We start from the raw sequence: 16,479 nt of genomic DNA, 5'->3' as shown, positions 1-16,479 counted from the left end.
CCAGGGCCTCTGCTTCTCTGCCACTTTAAATGTTAGTGCTCCTCGTTTCCCCAAGTTGTATGGGAAATATACAGGGTCCTATACGCAAAACCAATGAAGGGTCCCTAATAATCTCTTTTGGATCAGTTATCTAATTCCTTGGCTATTTCTGGGCTCACAGCTTCCAAATCTGCTGCTGCTGCTGCTATTGCAGCTGCATCTGAAGCCTGCTACTGGTGTTCCCAATGTATGCACAACCCTCTCTGCCTGCCCTCATGCTGATGTCACAAATTTCTCCCGCCAACCCCCTAAATGGTCTTGCCTCTCCAGAATTTGATTGAGGATTTATTTTAAAGTTATTTGGAAAGGAATTTTGGGAGAATTCAGCTGAGTTACTACTTGTATTCTGCCATCTTGGCTTTACTCTAGATTATAATCTTCAGCATTACTCATAGACTTTCACAGTAAGGAGATTCCATTGCACAACCTTAGTACTGCAAGGAGAAATTTCAGCATGTAGGAAAAATAACAGTATTGTGTAAAAATGAATTAGAATTGCTGCTAGCTCAGAATACCTTTTATAATCATGATGAGAAGAACATTTTAAAGGCACTCCAAATCAGGGCTGCTTTGGAGACAGAGAAAAGTTATGGAGAAAAAATTTTTTAGCTTGCTGCTTTTTTTTATCTTATTCCAAATTTTACAAAACCAAACATAATAAGCATTTCCATATATAAAGTAAAAAGACAATACATAAAATGAAATCACAAATCTTGAAGGAAACTGTAAAGGCACTCCAAATCAGGACTGCTTTTATGATAGAAATTTATGGAGAAAAAAATAACATACTATTTTATGGGTGTGTGTACCAAATTTTACAAAACAAAACAAAACAAGAATTTCCATATACAAAGAAAAAGAAAGTACATAAATGAAATCACAAATCCTATATATATTTAGCTTACTTTTCTTAATATCAACATAATAATTCCAGTCCACTAGTGTCCTTACCCCTCCCCAACCTTCATTCATCACAAAAGATATCATCAAGGCAACCAGTATATACATATAAATTAAGTCTTTCATATTTCACAGTTTTGTTCACTTTCTAGAGGTAACATTCATTTTTCTTCTACTAGGTTTAATTTTGTAGCTTTGTATATTGATCTTGTGGTTCTACTCATTTCACTGTTCATCATCTCACATAGTTCTTTCCAAGTATTTTTTTTTCATTAATCTGCTCATTGTTTCTAATGGCATAGCACTATTCTATCACAATCATATACCACAATTTGTTCAACCATTCCCCAGTTCATTAGCATTCCCTCAGTTTCCAATTCTTTGCCACCACAAAGGTTATTTTCCTTTTTCTCTGATATTGTTGGGAAACACATCCAGTAGTGGTATTGCTAGATGTAAGGATATACAGTGTTGTATCTAAGTTTAATTTCAAATTGCTCTCCAAAACAGTTGGATGAGTTCACAATTCCACCAAAGTACATTAGTGTCCCTTTTTCCCACATATCCTCCAATATTGTCACTTTGTCTTTTTGTCATTTTAGCTAGGCTGATGAGTGTGAGACCATATCTTAGAATTATTTTGTTTTGAATCTAATCAGTAGTGATTTTGAGCAAATTTGAAATATACTGATATATAGTTTTCATTTCTTCATCTATAAATTATCACTTCATTTGAAATGGGGTCTGACTTTTATTCTTATGAATTTGAGGAAGTTTCTATATATTTTAGATATGAGACCTCTATCTGAACAGCTGTCTATAAATTTTTTTTCTCCTAGTTTTCTGATTTCTTTCCAATCTTGGTGAAATTTAATTTATTTATACAAAATATTTTCAATTTAATGAATTCAAAATTGTCCATTTTACATTTCACAATGCTCTCCAACACTTATTGATCATAAATATGATTCCTACCCCAAAATCTGATAGGTAGATATATTCCCTATATTTTGATTTACTTATATCTCTTGATATTTGTCTAGATCATGTATCCATTTTGATATTATCTTTGTGAATGGTTTAAGATATTCGTCTAAACCTAGTTTCTGTCAAACTAGCTTCCAGTTATCCCAGAAATTTTTACCAAACAGTGATTTCTTATCCCTAAAACATGGATCTATGATTTTGTCAAATACAAGAATACCATAATATTTTGCTTCTGAATGTTATTTATCTATTCATTTCTGTTGATCTACCTTTTGTATTTCTTAGCCAGAACTAGAGAATTTTGATAATTACTTCTTTATAATTCAACTTAAAATCTGGTAAACTTAGTCTTATTCTTTTAGTTTCTTCATTAATTCTTTTGATACTCAATCTTTTATTCTACTTAGTTTTTTTATTTTTTTGAGCTCAAAATAATTTTTTGGTATTTTAATTGGGATGGCATTGAATAGGTAGGTTTGTTCAAGTAGAAATGTCATTTTAAGTATATTAACTCAGCCTATCCATGAAAAATTAACATTTCTCAAATTATTTAGATCAGACTGTATTGGGGTAAAAAGTGTTTTATAATTATGTTCATGTTATTTCTTGGGTTTGTTTTGGCAGGTAGACTCCTATTGACTACTATATTCTATTTTGTGGTTATTTTAAAAGGAGTATCTGTTTCTATTTTTTTCTTGTAGGACTTTGTCAGTTATATTAAAAAAAATTCTAATGATTTATATGGATTTATCTTATACCTGTTTTTTTCTAAAATTATTGATAGTTTCAACTATCTTTTTAGTTGAATACCTAGGATTTTGCATGATTGCTATCATTTCATAAGAAAAAAGAAATAATTTTACTATCTCTTTGACCAATCTGATTCCTTCCATTTCTTTTTCTTTTTAATATTGCTAGGATTTCTAATACCATGTTAAATAATATTGGCGATAATGGGCATCTTTTTTCATGTTGAGAATATGATGCGATATATGATAATACTGACCCATCAATACTTCAGTGCTGACTTGAAAGGAATTTTGAAGCTCAATGTACCAAGAATATGTGTGTCCCTTTGCCTTTAATATTTTAATCATTTAGTTGTTTCAATGTACAGAGATATCATCATCAAATTTGTAGATAATATAAAATTGAGAGAGATAACTAATACCCAGGATGACTGAGAACATTAAAAAAGATCATAATATAATTGGCCAATGTTTAGATATAATGTTTAGATTAATGAAATGTTTAAGATAAAATGAAATTCTATGGAGAAAAATCTGAACCTTCATACTGGGTCCAGGAAATAAACTTCATAAACACAAAATGGTGGATAGAACTTAACTGGAAAACAATTTATCTGAACAAAGATCCGAGGATCTTAGTGCTTTGCAATCTGCAGTGTTTTACAGCAGCCAATGAAGTTAATATGACCTTGGATGATTAAAAAGAGGTATAGCATTGAGGATAGAGGAGATGAAGGTCCTGCTATACCATACCCAGGTCAAACCATGTTATCATGTTTCACCTACCATGTTTCATGAAGGACATTTATACACTAGAGATCAGTTTGGGAACATGGGGAAGTTTAGCTTGGATAAAAGGTAACCTACATGGGGTCTCTTAAATCATATGGAAGATGGATTAGCCTAATTTTACTTGAGCCTAGAGGACTAAATTGAGAAATGTTTGTGAAAGATTTTAAAGCAAATTTGGGCTGTGCTGGGGGGAAAAAAAACAAAAAAAACAAAAAACAAAAAAACAAAAAATCCCCACCAAAAATGTTCTAATAAAGCTCTCCAGAAGTATCAAGGGCTTCCTTCATGAGTAGCAGGATCTCCTTCATTCACAATTTTTTGTCAATAACAAGGCATTGCTTGATGGAGATGTTCTAGGGGGAATTCTTTATCAGTTATAGATAGAACTTTATGTTATGACTCATCAGACTAAAATTATGTAATTTTACAATAGAAATTTTTCCCTTCTGCAACTTATTCATTTTAGTGAAAGTAAAGTTGCAGTGTACTAATTCCAAACCTACTTCCCCTGGGAATATAGACATCTTTTTCTTTTTCATTTTATTTTTTGCTGGGATGAAGAAAAAGTTAATATGATACAAAGATGTGGAAGACATGAAGTCTTGTCCTTTTGTAGCAACATTAGACATACTGAATTCAAAATCCTAGAAACTAGTATTGAATTTGGAGTATGACAGTATCTCTAAAAGGCCATTAAGAGTAGCATACTATTTTAGTAAAGTGCTAGCTTGAACATAAGCGAAAAGTGATAATGCCATTGAAAAATCTGATAAATTATCATCATTACTAATTGTTATTTTTAACTGTTAAAGCTAATTACTATAATTACATTGGTGATAAAATGAAGTAAATCAGCATGATTATTAAAAGCAGGAAATCTAACTTGTAAAAGTGTCTCTGACTAAAATGGCCCAAGGGTTCTGATGACAGTGGTAATTTCCTCAGCTCTGGGATTAAATTGCCTGGTTTGACTAATGTGATTTGATATAATTTTAATTTTCTTGAAATGTAAAATTCAAGAATAATAAGGTCAGTTTAGTGGGTTTGAAATAAGACCTCTAGAGTCTCCTATCCCCTTGTCTCTATTTTCAGAAAACAAGTTCTGTTGGCTCATTAAAATTCAAATAAATTCAATAAACATTTATTAAGTGTTTTTTTTTTTACATGAGAGAAGAGGGAATTGGGATTTTAAAATTATCTACAATTACATTGCTTTGGGACACAAGTATTATAAATAAAGAAATACAATGAATTCTGCTTTTGAAAACATATTACAAGATAAACAACATAAAAATAACTTACTTCATCTCATCTTGGCTCATCTCCTTATTGGTTATGATTTTTTTTTAAGACTGGACTTTTTTCCTTGTTCTTCGAAAATTCATGAAGCAGAATATGGAGACATGGTTTAAAATAATAGAGTATCTAAAGATGTCACACTTATTCTGAAAAATATACTCAGAAAAATACATTTAGCAAAAAGTTACTGACTGAACTTTGTTGAGGTTCTTGTCAGTAAGTTTCCTGAGAAGAGGTAACATGACTTAAACTCTTTTGTAGTTAAAAACTCCAACCTTTTATAGGCACTAAAGAATTATTTCTTAGAGAATGCATGCATGCATAGGAATAATTATTTTGTTCATTTATTTTTATAGTAGTCTTTATTGTATACTTTGATTTCATTAGCAATGTGTTTCTGAAATGTTACAGGCAAAATGGACTTTTGTAAATTGAGTTAAAATTAAAATGCACTAAATGCAGCTTGTACTGTTTTAACTTGATAATCATCCAGTTGTTTATTACCATTATTATTTCTTTTTTTAAAGAAACACATTTTTAGTTTTGCTTCTCATGTCTTGTTATGTGACCATAAATTTTTATTCAAAAATTTTAATTTTTTTATAATGGAATATTTGCTTGAAATGGAATTATCTACCCTGAGGGTCCTTTTTAGTCATTATACTTATTTACATAGGTATAAACAAATGATTCATAGGTTCATCTCTTGGAATTCTGAGCACAATCTTGTGGAATTGGTTCACTCTTTCTACTAAACACAGTCTGAATTTATCCTGTCCTGTCAATATATAACTTTACCCTGATATTCAGAGACCTTTGGGAAGGAGGATTTTATAGCAAATCTTAGTGTCACCAATATTTCAAGATTCATTCTAACATCTGTTAAAAAGGCTAGAATTGCTGCTGTATACTTACACCATTTTCTTTAAATAATAAGTTGTATTGATGTATTTTGCTTTTATATTAAAATATGTAGAGATTATTTTCTCTTCATGAGAAGTCTTTTGCAACAAAATAAAATAAGTGAAACTAATAATATAGTGACCTCATTTAAAAGTGCACACATTTAATATTTTTAGTACTCCCTTAGCCCTTTTTTAAAAATTAACATTAAACTATTTTTCTTGAGTTCACTAACCACATTGAAAAAAGAAAAGAAAAACAAACTACTTGTAACAAATATAGACAACTGGACAAAGCAAATTCTATTAAAAGTTGTATATTATGCACAAGTATATAGAAGTATATATTTATGTCTTTGTGAATGTGTCCATCTTTCTATCTATCTATCCATCTATCTATCAAATATTCTGCATTTTAAATCCCTCAACTCTGTAATGGATAGGATGTTGTATCATTAGAACTCTGGATTCATAAATAATCACTTATCAGATATAGTTATAGTTCTTAAAGCTTTCAAAGTTATTTGTTTTTACAATGCTGTTATTTTATGACCTATTTTACTTCTCAAATAATTCTGCCTTAGTTCTGTGTCTTTTAAAAATCATTTATTTTCTCATTTTGAATAGCATAATTGTATTCAATTACATTTATGTACCTCAATTTGTTTAGCCATTCCTCCACTGATGGACCTTCTCTTAGTTTCCATTTTTTAAAGTTTCCATAAAAATTAGTACTATAAATATTTTTGTACACACAGGAACTTTTCAATTTTCTTTATTCTCTATTTTTTATGTATAAGTCCATTAGTAGCATAATTAGACCAAAAGACAAGGATTGTATAGTAACTTATTGCCTCCTCAGTGGTTGATTTAATTCACAGGTCCATCAAAAAAGTGCAATGGTGCGCCTATTTTCTCACAGCCCTTCCAACATAGATCACTTTCATAGTTTGTGAATTATATTAAATTGGTACCAACTGGAGTAGAATTATTTTAATCATAACTGATCAAACAATGAGGTTGTGCACTGAGCTTTCTGCAAAAAGACACAATGGTATTATAATTCACTCTTCTTTAATGTGGTATGCCATGTGAAGGTTAGGTCTAAAGGATCTTTGTACATCATTGTACAATGAGAAGATGGCATACATCCAGGGCATGATCTGAACTAAAATGGCAAGGACTAGCATATTTTTTAAAATGTCACGATACAATCTAATGGATTCAGCTATCATCTTAGTAGTTTCCATTTATATATCTCAATTTCTCTTCTTTGTAGAAGAGGCCTAATTTAGCCGACTGCATCAAATGATCTATGCTTATGTTGCATTCAATCAGTAAACATTTATTCAGTACCTATTATGTGCCAGGCATTATGCCAACTCCTGGGGATATAAAAAGAGGAATAACCTCAAGGAAGTTATAAGGATACCACAGTGTGAATTCTTTTTTCTGTAAAAGCTGCTTTACTTTTTTCTATTTCTAGCAAATATCATACTGCCTTGAATACATATTAAACTGTTAGCTCTTTGTAAGTAGAAGAGCACAGCACTGTGTTCGGCACATAGTAGATACTTTTCTACACACACATAGTGATTGTGTGCTAAATGGAATGGGTTAGGAGAGAGCACCAGAAAATTTTACACATCCGTGTATGTACATATGTGTGTATACTGAGTATAGTGGGACCCTTACTTTATAGCCTAAGACTCTAACAATAGCTAAATGATGGAAGTATTATTCCAGATCGACAGATTAAGGAATTTATGTCTAAGATGATTACTAACTTTCCTGAGATCTACTTAAGTAGAAAGTCAGGACCTGTAGGCTCCTAGCCCTTTTGTTCTTTGAATATATATTATATATATATATGTGTGTAATATATTTGTATATAACACATAAATATATATATACATGATAAAATGTATACATAAAATATAACACATAAAATATATACAGAATATAAAATGCACAAAAGATAAATTTTATACATACAATCAGCATTGTCATAATTAAGATATATCAATTCAACATTATGTTTGTCTTTTGTATCAATTTGTCAGATAGTTTATATTTATATAATAGATGTGTGTATATGTATATAAAACTTCCCTAACCTAACAGTTGTATAAGTTTCCAAATAGTTGCAAACTACTTGTGAGCCAACCTTGTGATAAATCCATCTTTATATCCAAAGTGCCTAACTTGGTTTCTTGTGCTTAAAGAGGCATTTAATATGTCCTTTTTAAATTAAGTTGAACTGAACTAAATTGAAAAAAAAAATATATATATATATACATGAAAGAGAATTCAAAGTGTTATATAGATAATTAATTGATCTTATTTCTGTAAATTCTGAAAAAAACAAATTATTGAAATACATAATGAAATATTAAAACTAGTATATGTTTTAATAAACTAGTATTACTATTGGAACTTAAAGTCCTCACAATGAGAATTCATTGACCTAATTTTGGGCCACAATAGTTGATTTTGGCCTTCTTTATTTTGACATGATATTTTATACTGCCCTCTCTAGAAATGAATTATTCACTGTATAATAGTCCCCATGAGGACTTTTTAATTTATTGTTTATTGACCCAATATAGAAGCACCACAGTCTGACAGATAAATAAAACCTTTGCCTTGGTTAGTTCTTGCAGTTCTTTAAAAATAAATTGTGGTTCTTCATTTCCAAATATTCTGTGCTAAGAGATCTTTTAAATTTTGTGTATTTGAGAAAACTGAACATTTATTGAATCATCCATTTCTAATGCATTTTCAAGCATAAAATATTGAATGCTTTAGAAAATGACTTGATTCCATTAAGATACAAGTAACTAGTGGTGACATCGGGAGTACAAGATTCCCCAAACCTTATCAAAACAAATGATCCTTGAAATCAACTTTTAGAAGCTGTTTTCCCTCCAATGGTAAGGTGAAATATACGTTTTGGAGAAAATTGTTCTCAAACATGTTATTTTCCTAAATTGGTGATACTTTAATACCAAATCTGCTGCTGTCAGCTTCCCAGTACTGCTACATTGAATAAAGATTAAAAGGGCCAGTCAAAAATAGTTTGAAGGACAGCAAGCCATATTTTCACTACCCTCAGCACACATTAGCCAGTCTCCTATGTATACTGTAGGTATTCTTATGAATACAACTGATAATACCTTAATTGTATTGACTATCCATTATCTTGAACCTAAGAGAACTTTCCCCACAGTCTTCAAGAATAGGAGCTGTAATTCTCCACTTGCAAGATGAGTAACAAGAGTGACTTTAATTGGCTGTACTTAGAAAAAAGTCAGAAGAAAAATCTTTCTTATAAAAAAAATGGTTAGTAGGTGCTGTTAGTTAATTCTAAACAATCACATTAGCCTGTAAAGGAGAGAAAGGGAGTTTTATATAAAAGGTTGGACTGGATTATTTAAGAATAGGGTCATAGGAATTTAATTAATTCCAAAGAGATTCATTTACTACTTATTTACAAAATATAGAAGGAGTGAAGTGAGAAAATCAGAGAGAGGATAGGGTAAGATATCTAGCATAGACACTAAGTATTTTGCTCTGACCCCTGGCTCAACCCAGGCAGGGCTTAGCCTCTTGAGCTGAGGACCTGGGGTTGCAGGGGGCCTCTCTCAAGAGGACAGGTCTCTTCTGAAAATCCAGAAAAGGAGTCAGCTCTTTTCACTCATCACACATCAGTCCAAAGGGAGAGATTCAAGAGTAGTTTTACCAAGTATAGGGTCTCAGGTCTAGTCAGCAGATTTTTCAGCAGCCTCCAACTAAAACTCAGAACTCTGAAAAATGAGGGAAATCAAAAGTCCCAAGCATGAAGAACTTGAGAACTCTCCAAGAAGAACTTCCCACAGGAAGTTGTAACTCCCTTTTAAAGACACTTTCTTTTGTGTCACTTTCTGTGCCTTCCTCCACTTTTACATCTACCAGTTACAGTTGAACCTTTACTTAGGACTGCCCAGGGGGCAGTCAGTTTGATTCTGACTCATCACCCACTATTGCACACATGGGTCACAGACCTTCCCCACTCAAAGATTAAGTGGGATCTTAATACTTTTCATTATTAAATCTAAAAATGGGAAGGGGAGTTAATTTAATCTTTACAAATCCAAACCTCCCAAAAACTTTCTCTTAAGTGTTATGGTTTCTTTGATTAACTTTGCACTTGAATTCTTTGTTCTTTAGCTATATATTGTTTTCTTATTTTAAATCTAATTTTGAAATACTAAAAAAGTTGAACCTCAGGATGATATTTTTAAAATTTGACATGTACCCAAAATTAAATTAGAAAAAAGATACAAATATTTCTAATTGTATTTAAACACTGTTCATGTTTATATATTTATGCTAAAATTTTTTTTTACTTAGGACAAATAGGAATAATAGAAAGAGTCCTGAATATATAATGAAAGGCATGGATATGTTCAAAACCTTGCTCTACTACTAACTAGCTCTGATACCTTAACTAACGGCGGTCTAATCATGTAATAATTTGTTTCCTTATCTATAAAATTCATCCTACAGAATTGACCAAAAAATGAATCAAAACAATGAACAACTTTAGAAAAATTCAAAGATATAAAATAAACCCACAAAATCATGAGCATTTTTGTATACTTCCTATACTATTCTACCACTAAAGACCAATAGCAAGATATAGAAAGAGAAATCCCATTTAAAATAACTGTAGACAAAAAATACCAGGGAATCAACCTGTCAAGACAAACCCAGGAAATATATGACCATACTACAAAACACTTTTCATACAAATTAAGTCAGTTCTAAACAATTGGAAAAAACAGGACAATATAACAAAACTGACAATTATTCCTAATTTAATTTACTTATTCAGTGCCATAGCAATTAAACTATTGAAAAATTTCCTCAAAACTAGAAAAAATAATAAAATTCATCTGGAAGAACAAAAGACCTGTAATATTGATGAAAAAATATGAAGGAAAATCACTTAGCCTTTCCATATCTCAAACTATATTATAAAGCAGCAACCATGGAAACAATCTGATACTGGTTAAGAAATGGAGTGGAGACCAATAGAATAGATTAGGCATGCAACCCATAATGTTAAATGACCATAGCAACCTCATGTTTGATAAATCTAAAGATTCCAACTTTTGGAAGAACTGACAAAAACTGGGAAATTTTGAAATAGTATGGCATAAATTAGGCTAGACCAACACTTCATGGCATATACCAAAGTAATATCAAGATGGATACGCGGTTTAGAATTAAGGGTGATTTGATAAACAAATTCAGGGAGTAAAAATATAGAGTACCTGTTATACCTACAGATAAGAGAAGAATTTAGGTTGAAACAAAATAAAGTGGATGTTATAAGTTGTAAAATATATACATTTGACTACATTCAATTTAAAAATTTCTAAACAAACAAAACCAATGCAATCAAAAGATTAAAGGGCAAATAAGAAATTGGGAAAAATTCTTTATGCCAAGTTTCTCTGACAAAGACCTCATTTCTCAAATATATAAGATTACAAAGCATTCCCCAATGGAAAAATGGTCAAATAATTTGAACACACAAGTCTCAGATGAAGAAATTAAAACTATCTTTGGTAATATGAAAAAATGCTCTAAATCACTATTTTTTTAATTTTTATTTTTAATTTCAAACATTGTTCCTTGGTTACAAAGATCAGTTTCTTTTCCTCCCTCCCCTTCCCCCACTCCTCCCATAGCCAATGAGCAGTTTGACTGGGTATCGCATGTGTTCTTGATCAGAAACTCTTTCCATGTTGTTGGTATTTGCAATAGGATGTTCATTTAGAGTCTATTTCCCCATTCATATCTCCTTCGACCCATGTCATTAAGCAGTAGTTTTTCTTTAGTGTTTTTACTCACATAGTTTTTTCCTCTGGATATGGATACTGTTTTTTCTCCTATAACCCTCTGGGTTGTTCAGGATCTATACATTACCACCAATGGAGGAGTCCATTACATTTGATTGTACCACATTGTATCAGTCTCTGTGTACAGTGTTCTGGTTCTGCTCCTCTCTGCATCACTTCCTGGAGGTTGTTCCAGTCTCCATGGAATTCCTCCATTTTATTATTCCTTTGAACGCAATAGGATTCCATCACCAACATATACCACGATTTGTTCAGCCATTTCCCAATTGAAGGGCATCCCCTCATTTTCCAATTTTTGGCCACCACAAAGAGTGCAGCTATGAATATTCTTTTTCCTTATTATCTCTTTGGGGTATAAACCCAGCAGGGCTATGGCTGGATCAAAGGGCAGACTTTCTTTTATTGCCTTTTGGGCATAGTTCCAAATTGCCCTCCAGAATAGTTAGATCAATTCACAACTCCACCAGCAATGAATTAATGTCCCCACTTTGCCACACCCCCTCCAGCATTCATTACTTTCCATAACTGTCATGTTAGCCAATCTGCTAGGTGTGAGATGATACCTCAGAGTTGTTTTGATTTGCATCTGCCTGATTATCAGAGATTTAGAGCACTTTTTCATGTACTTATTAATGGTTTTGATTTCTTTGAATGATTCAGGTCCCTTGTCCATTATCAATTGGAGATTGGCTTGATTTTTTGTACAATTGGTTTAGCTCTTTGTAAATTTGAGTAATTAGATCTTTGTCAGAGTTTTTTGTTATGAAGATTGTTTCCCAATTTGTTATTTCCCTTCTGATTTTGGTTACATTGGTTTTGCTTGTACAGAAACTTTTAATTTGATGTAGTCAAAATTATTTATTTTACATTTTGTGACTCTTTCTAAAGCTTGCTTAGTTTTGAAATCCTTCCCTTCCCAAAGATCTGACATGTATAATATTTGGTGTTCACCTAATTTACTTATAGTTTCCTTCTGTATGTTCAGGTCATTCTCTAAATCACTATTGACTAGAGAAATGCAAATTACAAACAAAAACCAAAAACCTCAGAGATTCTACCTCACCCCGATCAGACTGGCTAACATGACAGAAAATGAAAATGGTAGATGTTTGAGAGGGTTTGGAAAAACTGGGACACTGATAAATATCTGGGGGATCTGGAGAACAATACGAAGCCATGCCCAAAGAGCTATCAAAGTGTGCATACCCTTTGACCAGTAATGTCATTATTAAGTCTGTACCCTAAAGAAATTAAAGATAAGGGGAAAAGCAGCTATCTGCACAAAATATTTATAGCAACTTTCTTTTTTGGGGGGGTGACAAAGAACTGGAAACTAAAGCGATGTTCCTATATTGAGAAATGACTGAATAAGTTGTTGTTTTGCCTGTAATGGAATACTATTGTGCTATACGAAATGACAAACGAGAAAATGACCAAAAAAAAATCCTGGAAAGACTTATATGAAGTGATGTAAAGTGAACTGAGCAGAGCCAGAAAAATGTAGTACATAGTAACAATAATGCATTATGATAAACTGTGAATGAATTAACTACTATCAACCAGGAAAAAAACCACAAACCACTTCAAGACACTCATGACAAAAAAAAAAGAATATCTATTGACAAAGAAGGAGCAGCTAAAATCTTAATGCATATGGAAACATATCTTTCTTTACTTTATTTCCTCAATAATTTTTGCAAGTATAAGTAATTTGTGTCTTCTTTCATAATATGATGAAGATGGAAATATTGTTATATGATTATAGCCTATACATATTGCCTGCTTTCTTGGGTAGGGGGAAGGAATGGGAAGGAAAGAGAGAAAATGGAATCCAAAATATCAGAAAATAAATATAAAAAACATATCTACATTAAGTTCATTTATAAATGCTATTAAAAGCTGAATTTTATTTTAATAAGCTTTTGCCCTAATTAATAACTTTTTTCTAAGTGCCCCAATAAATTATTTGGCTTTTACTTTTTCAATTCCTCAGAAATTTCATTTTCTCTACATAAGAACAGTGTATTTTATTCTTTATTTAATCATTTGCTTAAATGTAATTTAAAGTATAAAAAATCCTTAGTAATACCTCAACTAAGAATTCTATTTTATATTTTATATATAATATGTATATAAATAAAAATATTTTATATTTTTACATAGTACAAGCTTAAGAAGAGTTTCAAAATACAGCATTTTTAAAAATGTATACATATATTTTTTTCCTACTCAAGTGATTCTCAAGTTGAAATTTTGAAATTGTTTGCTAATACTCTTGATTTAAGGTCAAGCAGTAAGAAGGAAATATGAAATCAGATTTTGTAACATTCAGCTTTGGATGATCTCAAGGAGAAACATTGCTTCTCTAGACACAAGTACTTATGAAGTGTAGATAGGAATCATGACCTAATTAGGCAGAGAGCTTAATGTGAGGCTATTTGTGGGGTACAGTTGGAAAGGAAATAACATATTTAGTAACTTCCTGAATTATATATCTATTTGCTGAAGAAGCTTGGGTATAGTCAATGCTATCTAAATTATAGAACCAGAGGACTAATCCCTGGTTATTCCACCTTAATGAAACCTTTGAGTCTGAATATGCATGAATGGATGTGGGTTTAAATTCTGTGTGTATGTGGAAAGACAGACAGACAGAGAGTGACCTCTATTCTATCACAAATTAATTCATTATATAGTAACATCCTTTAGAATAGTAACCTTCGACAACTTTAACTTATAAGAAACTGAGATTGTTACTGGAGGAAACTATCCCAACCTCTCAAAAACTTTGTGCTAGAATGCAATTGATAGGGGCAGCTGGGTTGCTCAGTGGATTGAGAGCCAGACCCAGAGATGGGAGGTCCAGGGTTCAAATCTTACCTCTGACACTTATGTGATGCTGGGCAAGTCACTTGACCCCCATTGCCTAGCCCTTACCACTCTTCTGCCTTGGAACCAACACACAGTATTGGTTCTAAGACAGAAGGTAAGGATTTAAAAATTAAAATAAATGAAATAAAATACTATTGATAGTGCATCAAAGAATTATCATTTCAGTCTTCAAAACAGGAAACTGAATCTGTACAGTTCAGACACCACCCCACTACTATTAATAGATGTTACTGAAAGACTATATTCTGCCCAGAGATCCCTTTTAACACTACACTGGTCAGAGGATGATATAGCTCAGCTAGGAAAATAAATAGAGACTAAAGAATTAGAGAATGCTACGTATTAGCATTGGAAAAGAAAGAGAGACACATGACTGAAAGCCAGGCCTCAGGTATAGAGAGGAGAGAGAAAGGTGGAGATAGCAAACCTGTAGCTCATCCAAGAAGGAGAAGAAGGAGGAGGAGCTTGCTGCAACTCCCCAATTTATTGTCTTGATATGCAAATGAACTCAATACATATTGATAAGTTACATAATGCCTCAATACATATAGATGAGTTACATAGTGTATTGCCATTGGATAATTGCAAAATACGACAAGGTGAAGGTGGAGTTTTTATCCTCAGGTGAGTGAGACAAAAGGAAGCAGGGTTTCCTGCCCTAACTTCAGCCATGCTGGGAACAGAGTTCATTGCCATGCACAGAATGGCCATGTGCCCATTCACAAACCTTGTCTCTTTATAATACCTATGGGCTGGACTGCTACAGTTAGTAACTTCATAAGCAGTAGTCAATGGTGTTATAATTAGTCAGAGATACAAAAGTTCTTTAAGTTACTAAGTTATCATGTTATAATTTACTATAATTCTAGCCTAAATGACAATACAGGCCACAATCCACCTAATATTAGGTTTTCAACTTGATAACTAGTAATTGATTAATAGATTTACAATTCTTTTAATTTATATTATTATTTAAATTTAAATATTTTAAATTGAATTTAAAAATTCTAATATGGTAAACTAAGTAATAGCATTGTTTCTTTCTTGTTAGAATTCTTTTTTGGACAGATTGGGATGCTAATTTTCCTCGTATTGAGTCAGCCTCCATGAGTGGTGCTGGAAGAAAGACTATATATAAAGACATGAAAACTGGGGCTTGGCCTAATGGACTAACTGTGGACCATTTTGAAAAAAGGATAGTATGGACAGATGCCAGGTAAAAAAATAGATCATTTCCTCCTTCATCTGATGTTCTTCTATCTCCCCTAGACAAGAGGAGATTCACAATATTGAAGAGACCCAATTTTATGGCATATTATTTGTTTTGCCCTTAAACATGCACTGATAATCATATATGTAGGAAGCACAGTAATAATTCTTTGTAATTATTAGGGTTGGGTTGTTATTTTGGGGGGCATTCTAACTTTCTAGGTTGCAACGAGGGTACCATAAATATATTTATACAGCAATGTTGGTATCATTCATCAGGGTAATAGTATTGTGTCATTTTTACCCTGTAGGAATGTGTGCTATATGAATGGATTTTGATAATGAGCTTATCTTCCTGCAGGTCAGATGCTATTTATTCTGCCCTCTATGATGGAACAGGCATGATAGAGATCATACGAGGTCATGAATACCTATCTCATCCTTTTGCTGTTTCTCTGTATGGAAGTGAGGTCTATTGGACTGACTGGAGAACAAATACATTATCTAAAGCCAACAAATGGACTGGACAGAATGTTAGTGTAATTCAGAAAACCAGTGCACAGCCTTTTGATCTTCAAATATACCACCCCAGCCGTCAACCACAAGGTAAGAGATTTGTATTAATTAATCATCCAGGAAAAGTGGATTTTGTTTTTCTTTTAATCTTGAGTTGATACTTTATAATTTCAAAATAACTGCTCATATGTAAGATATTCATTTTTACTCTGTAAATATAATCCAAAAATTTTTTTAATTGTGCTGTATTTGATGTAAGCCCTCTTGTGTGCTTCATTCCTCTAT

At 32.1% G+C, this 16,479-nt stretch overlaps 1 protein-coding gene across 7 annotated transcripts in view; it reads left to right on the top strand.

The window, feature by feature from the left end:
- LRP1B (LDL receptor related protein 1B) overlaps positions 1 to 16,479 on the top strand; it is a 2,480,145-nt gene that overhangs the window by 1,615,663 nt on the left and 848,003 nt on the right. For all 7 annotated transcript variants that reach the window (XM_007494117.3, XM_056797188.1, XM_056797186.1 and 4 more), the window contains 2 exons: positions 15,521 to 15,685; positions 16,040 to 16,284. In XM_007494117.3, the coding sequence (XP_007494179.2) occupies positions 15,521 to 15,685; positions 16,040 to 16,284 (410 nt within the window). The remainder of the gene's footprint in view (positions 1 to 15,520; positions 15,686 to 16,039; positions 16,285 to 16,479) is intronic.

This window comes from Monodelphis domestica, chromosome 4, assembly GCF_027887165.1.
Source record: "Monodelphis domestica isolate mMonDom1 chromosome 4, mMonDom1.pri, whole genome shotgun sequence".
Taxonomy (NCBI): domain Eukaryota; kingdom Metazoa; phylum Chordata; class Mammalia; order Didelphimorphia; family Didelphidae; genus Monodelphis; species Monodelphis domestica.
This window is presented reverse-complemented; position numbering and strand designations above follow the sequence as displayed.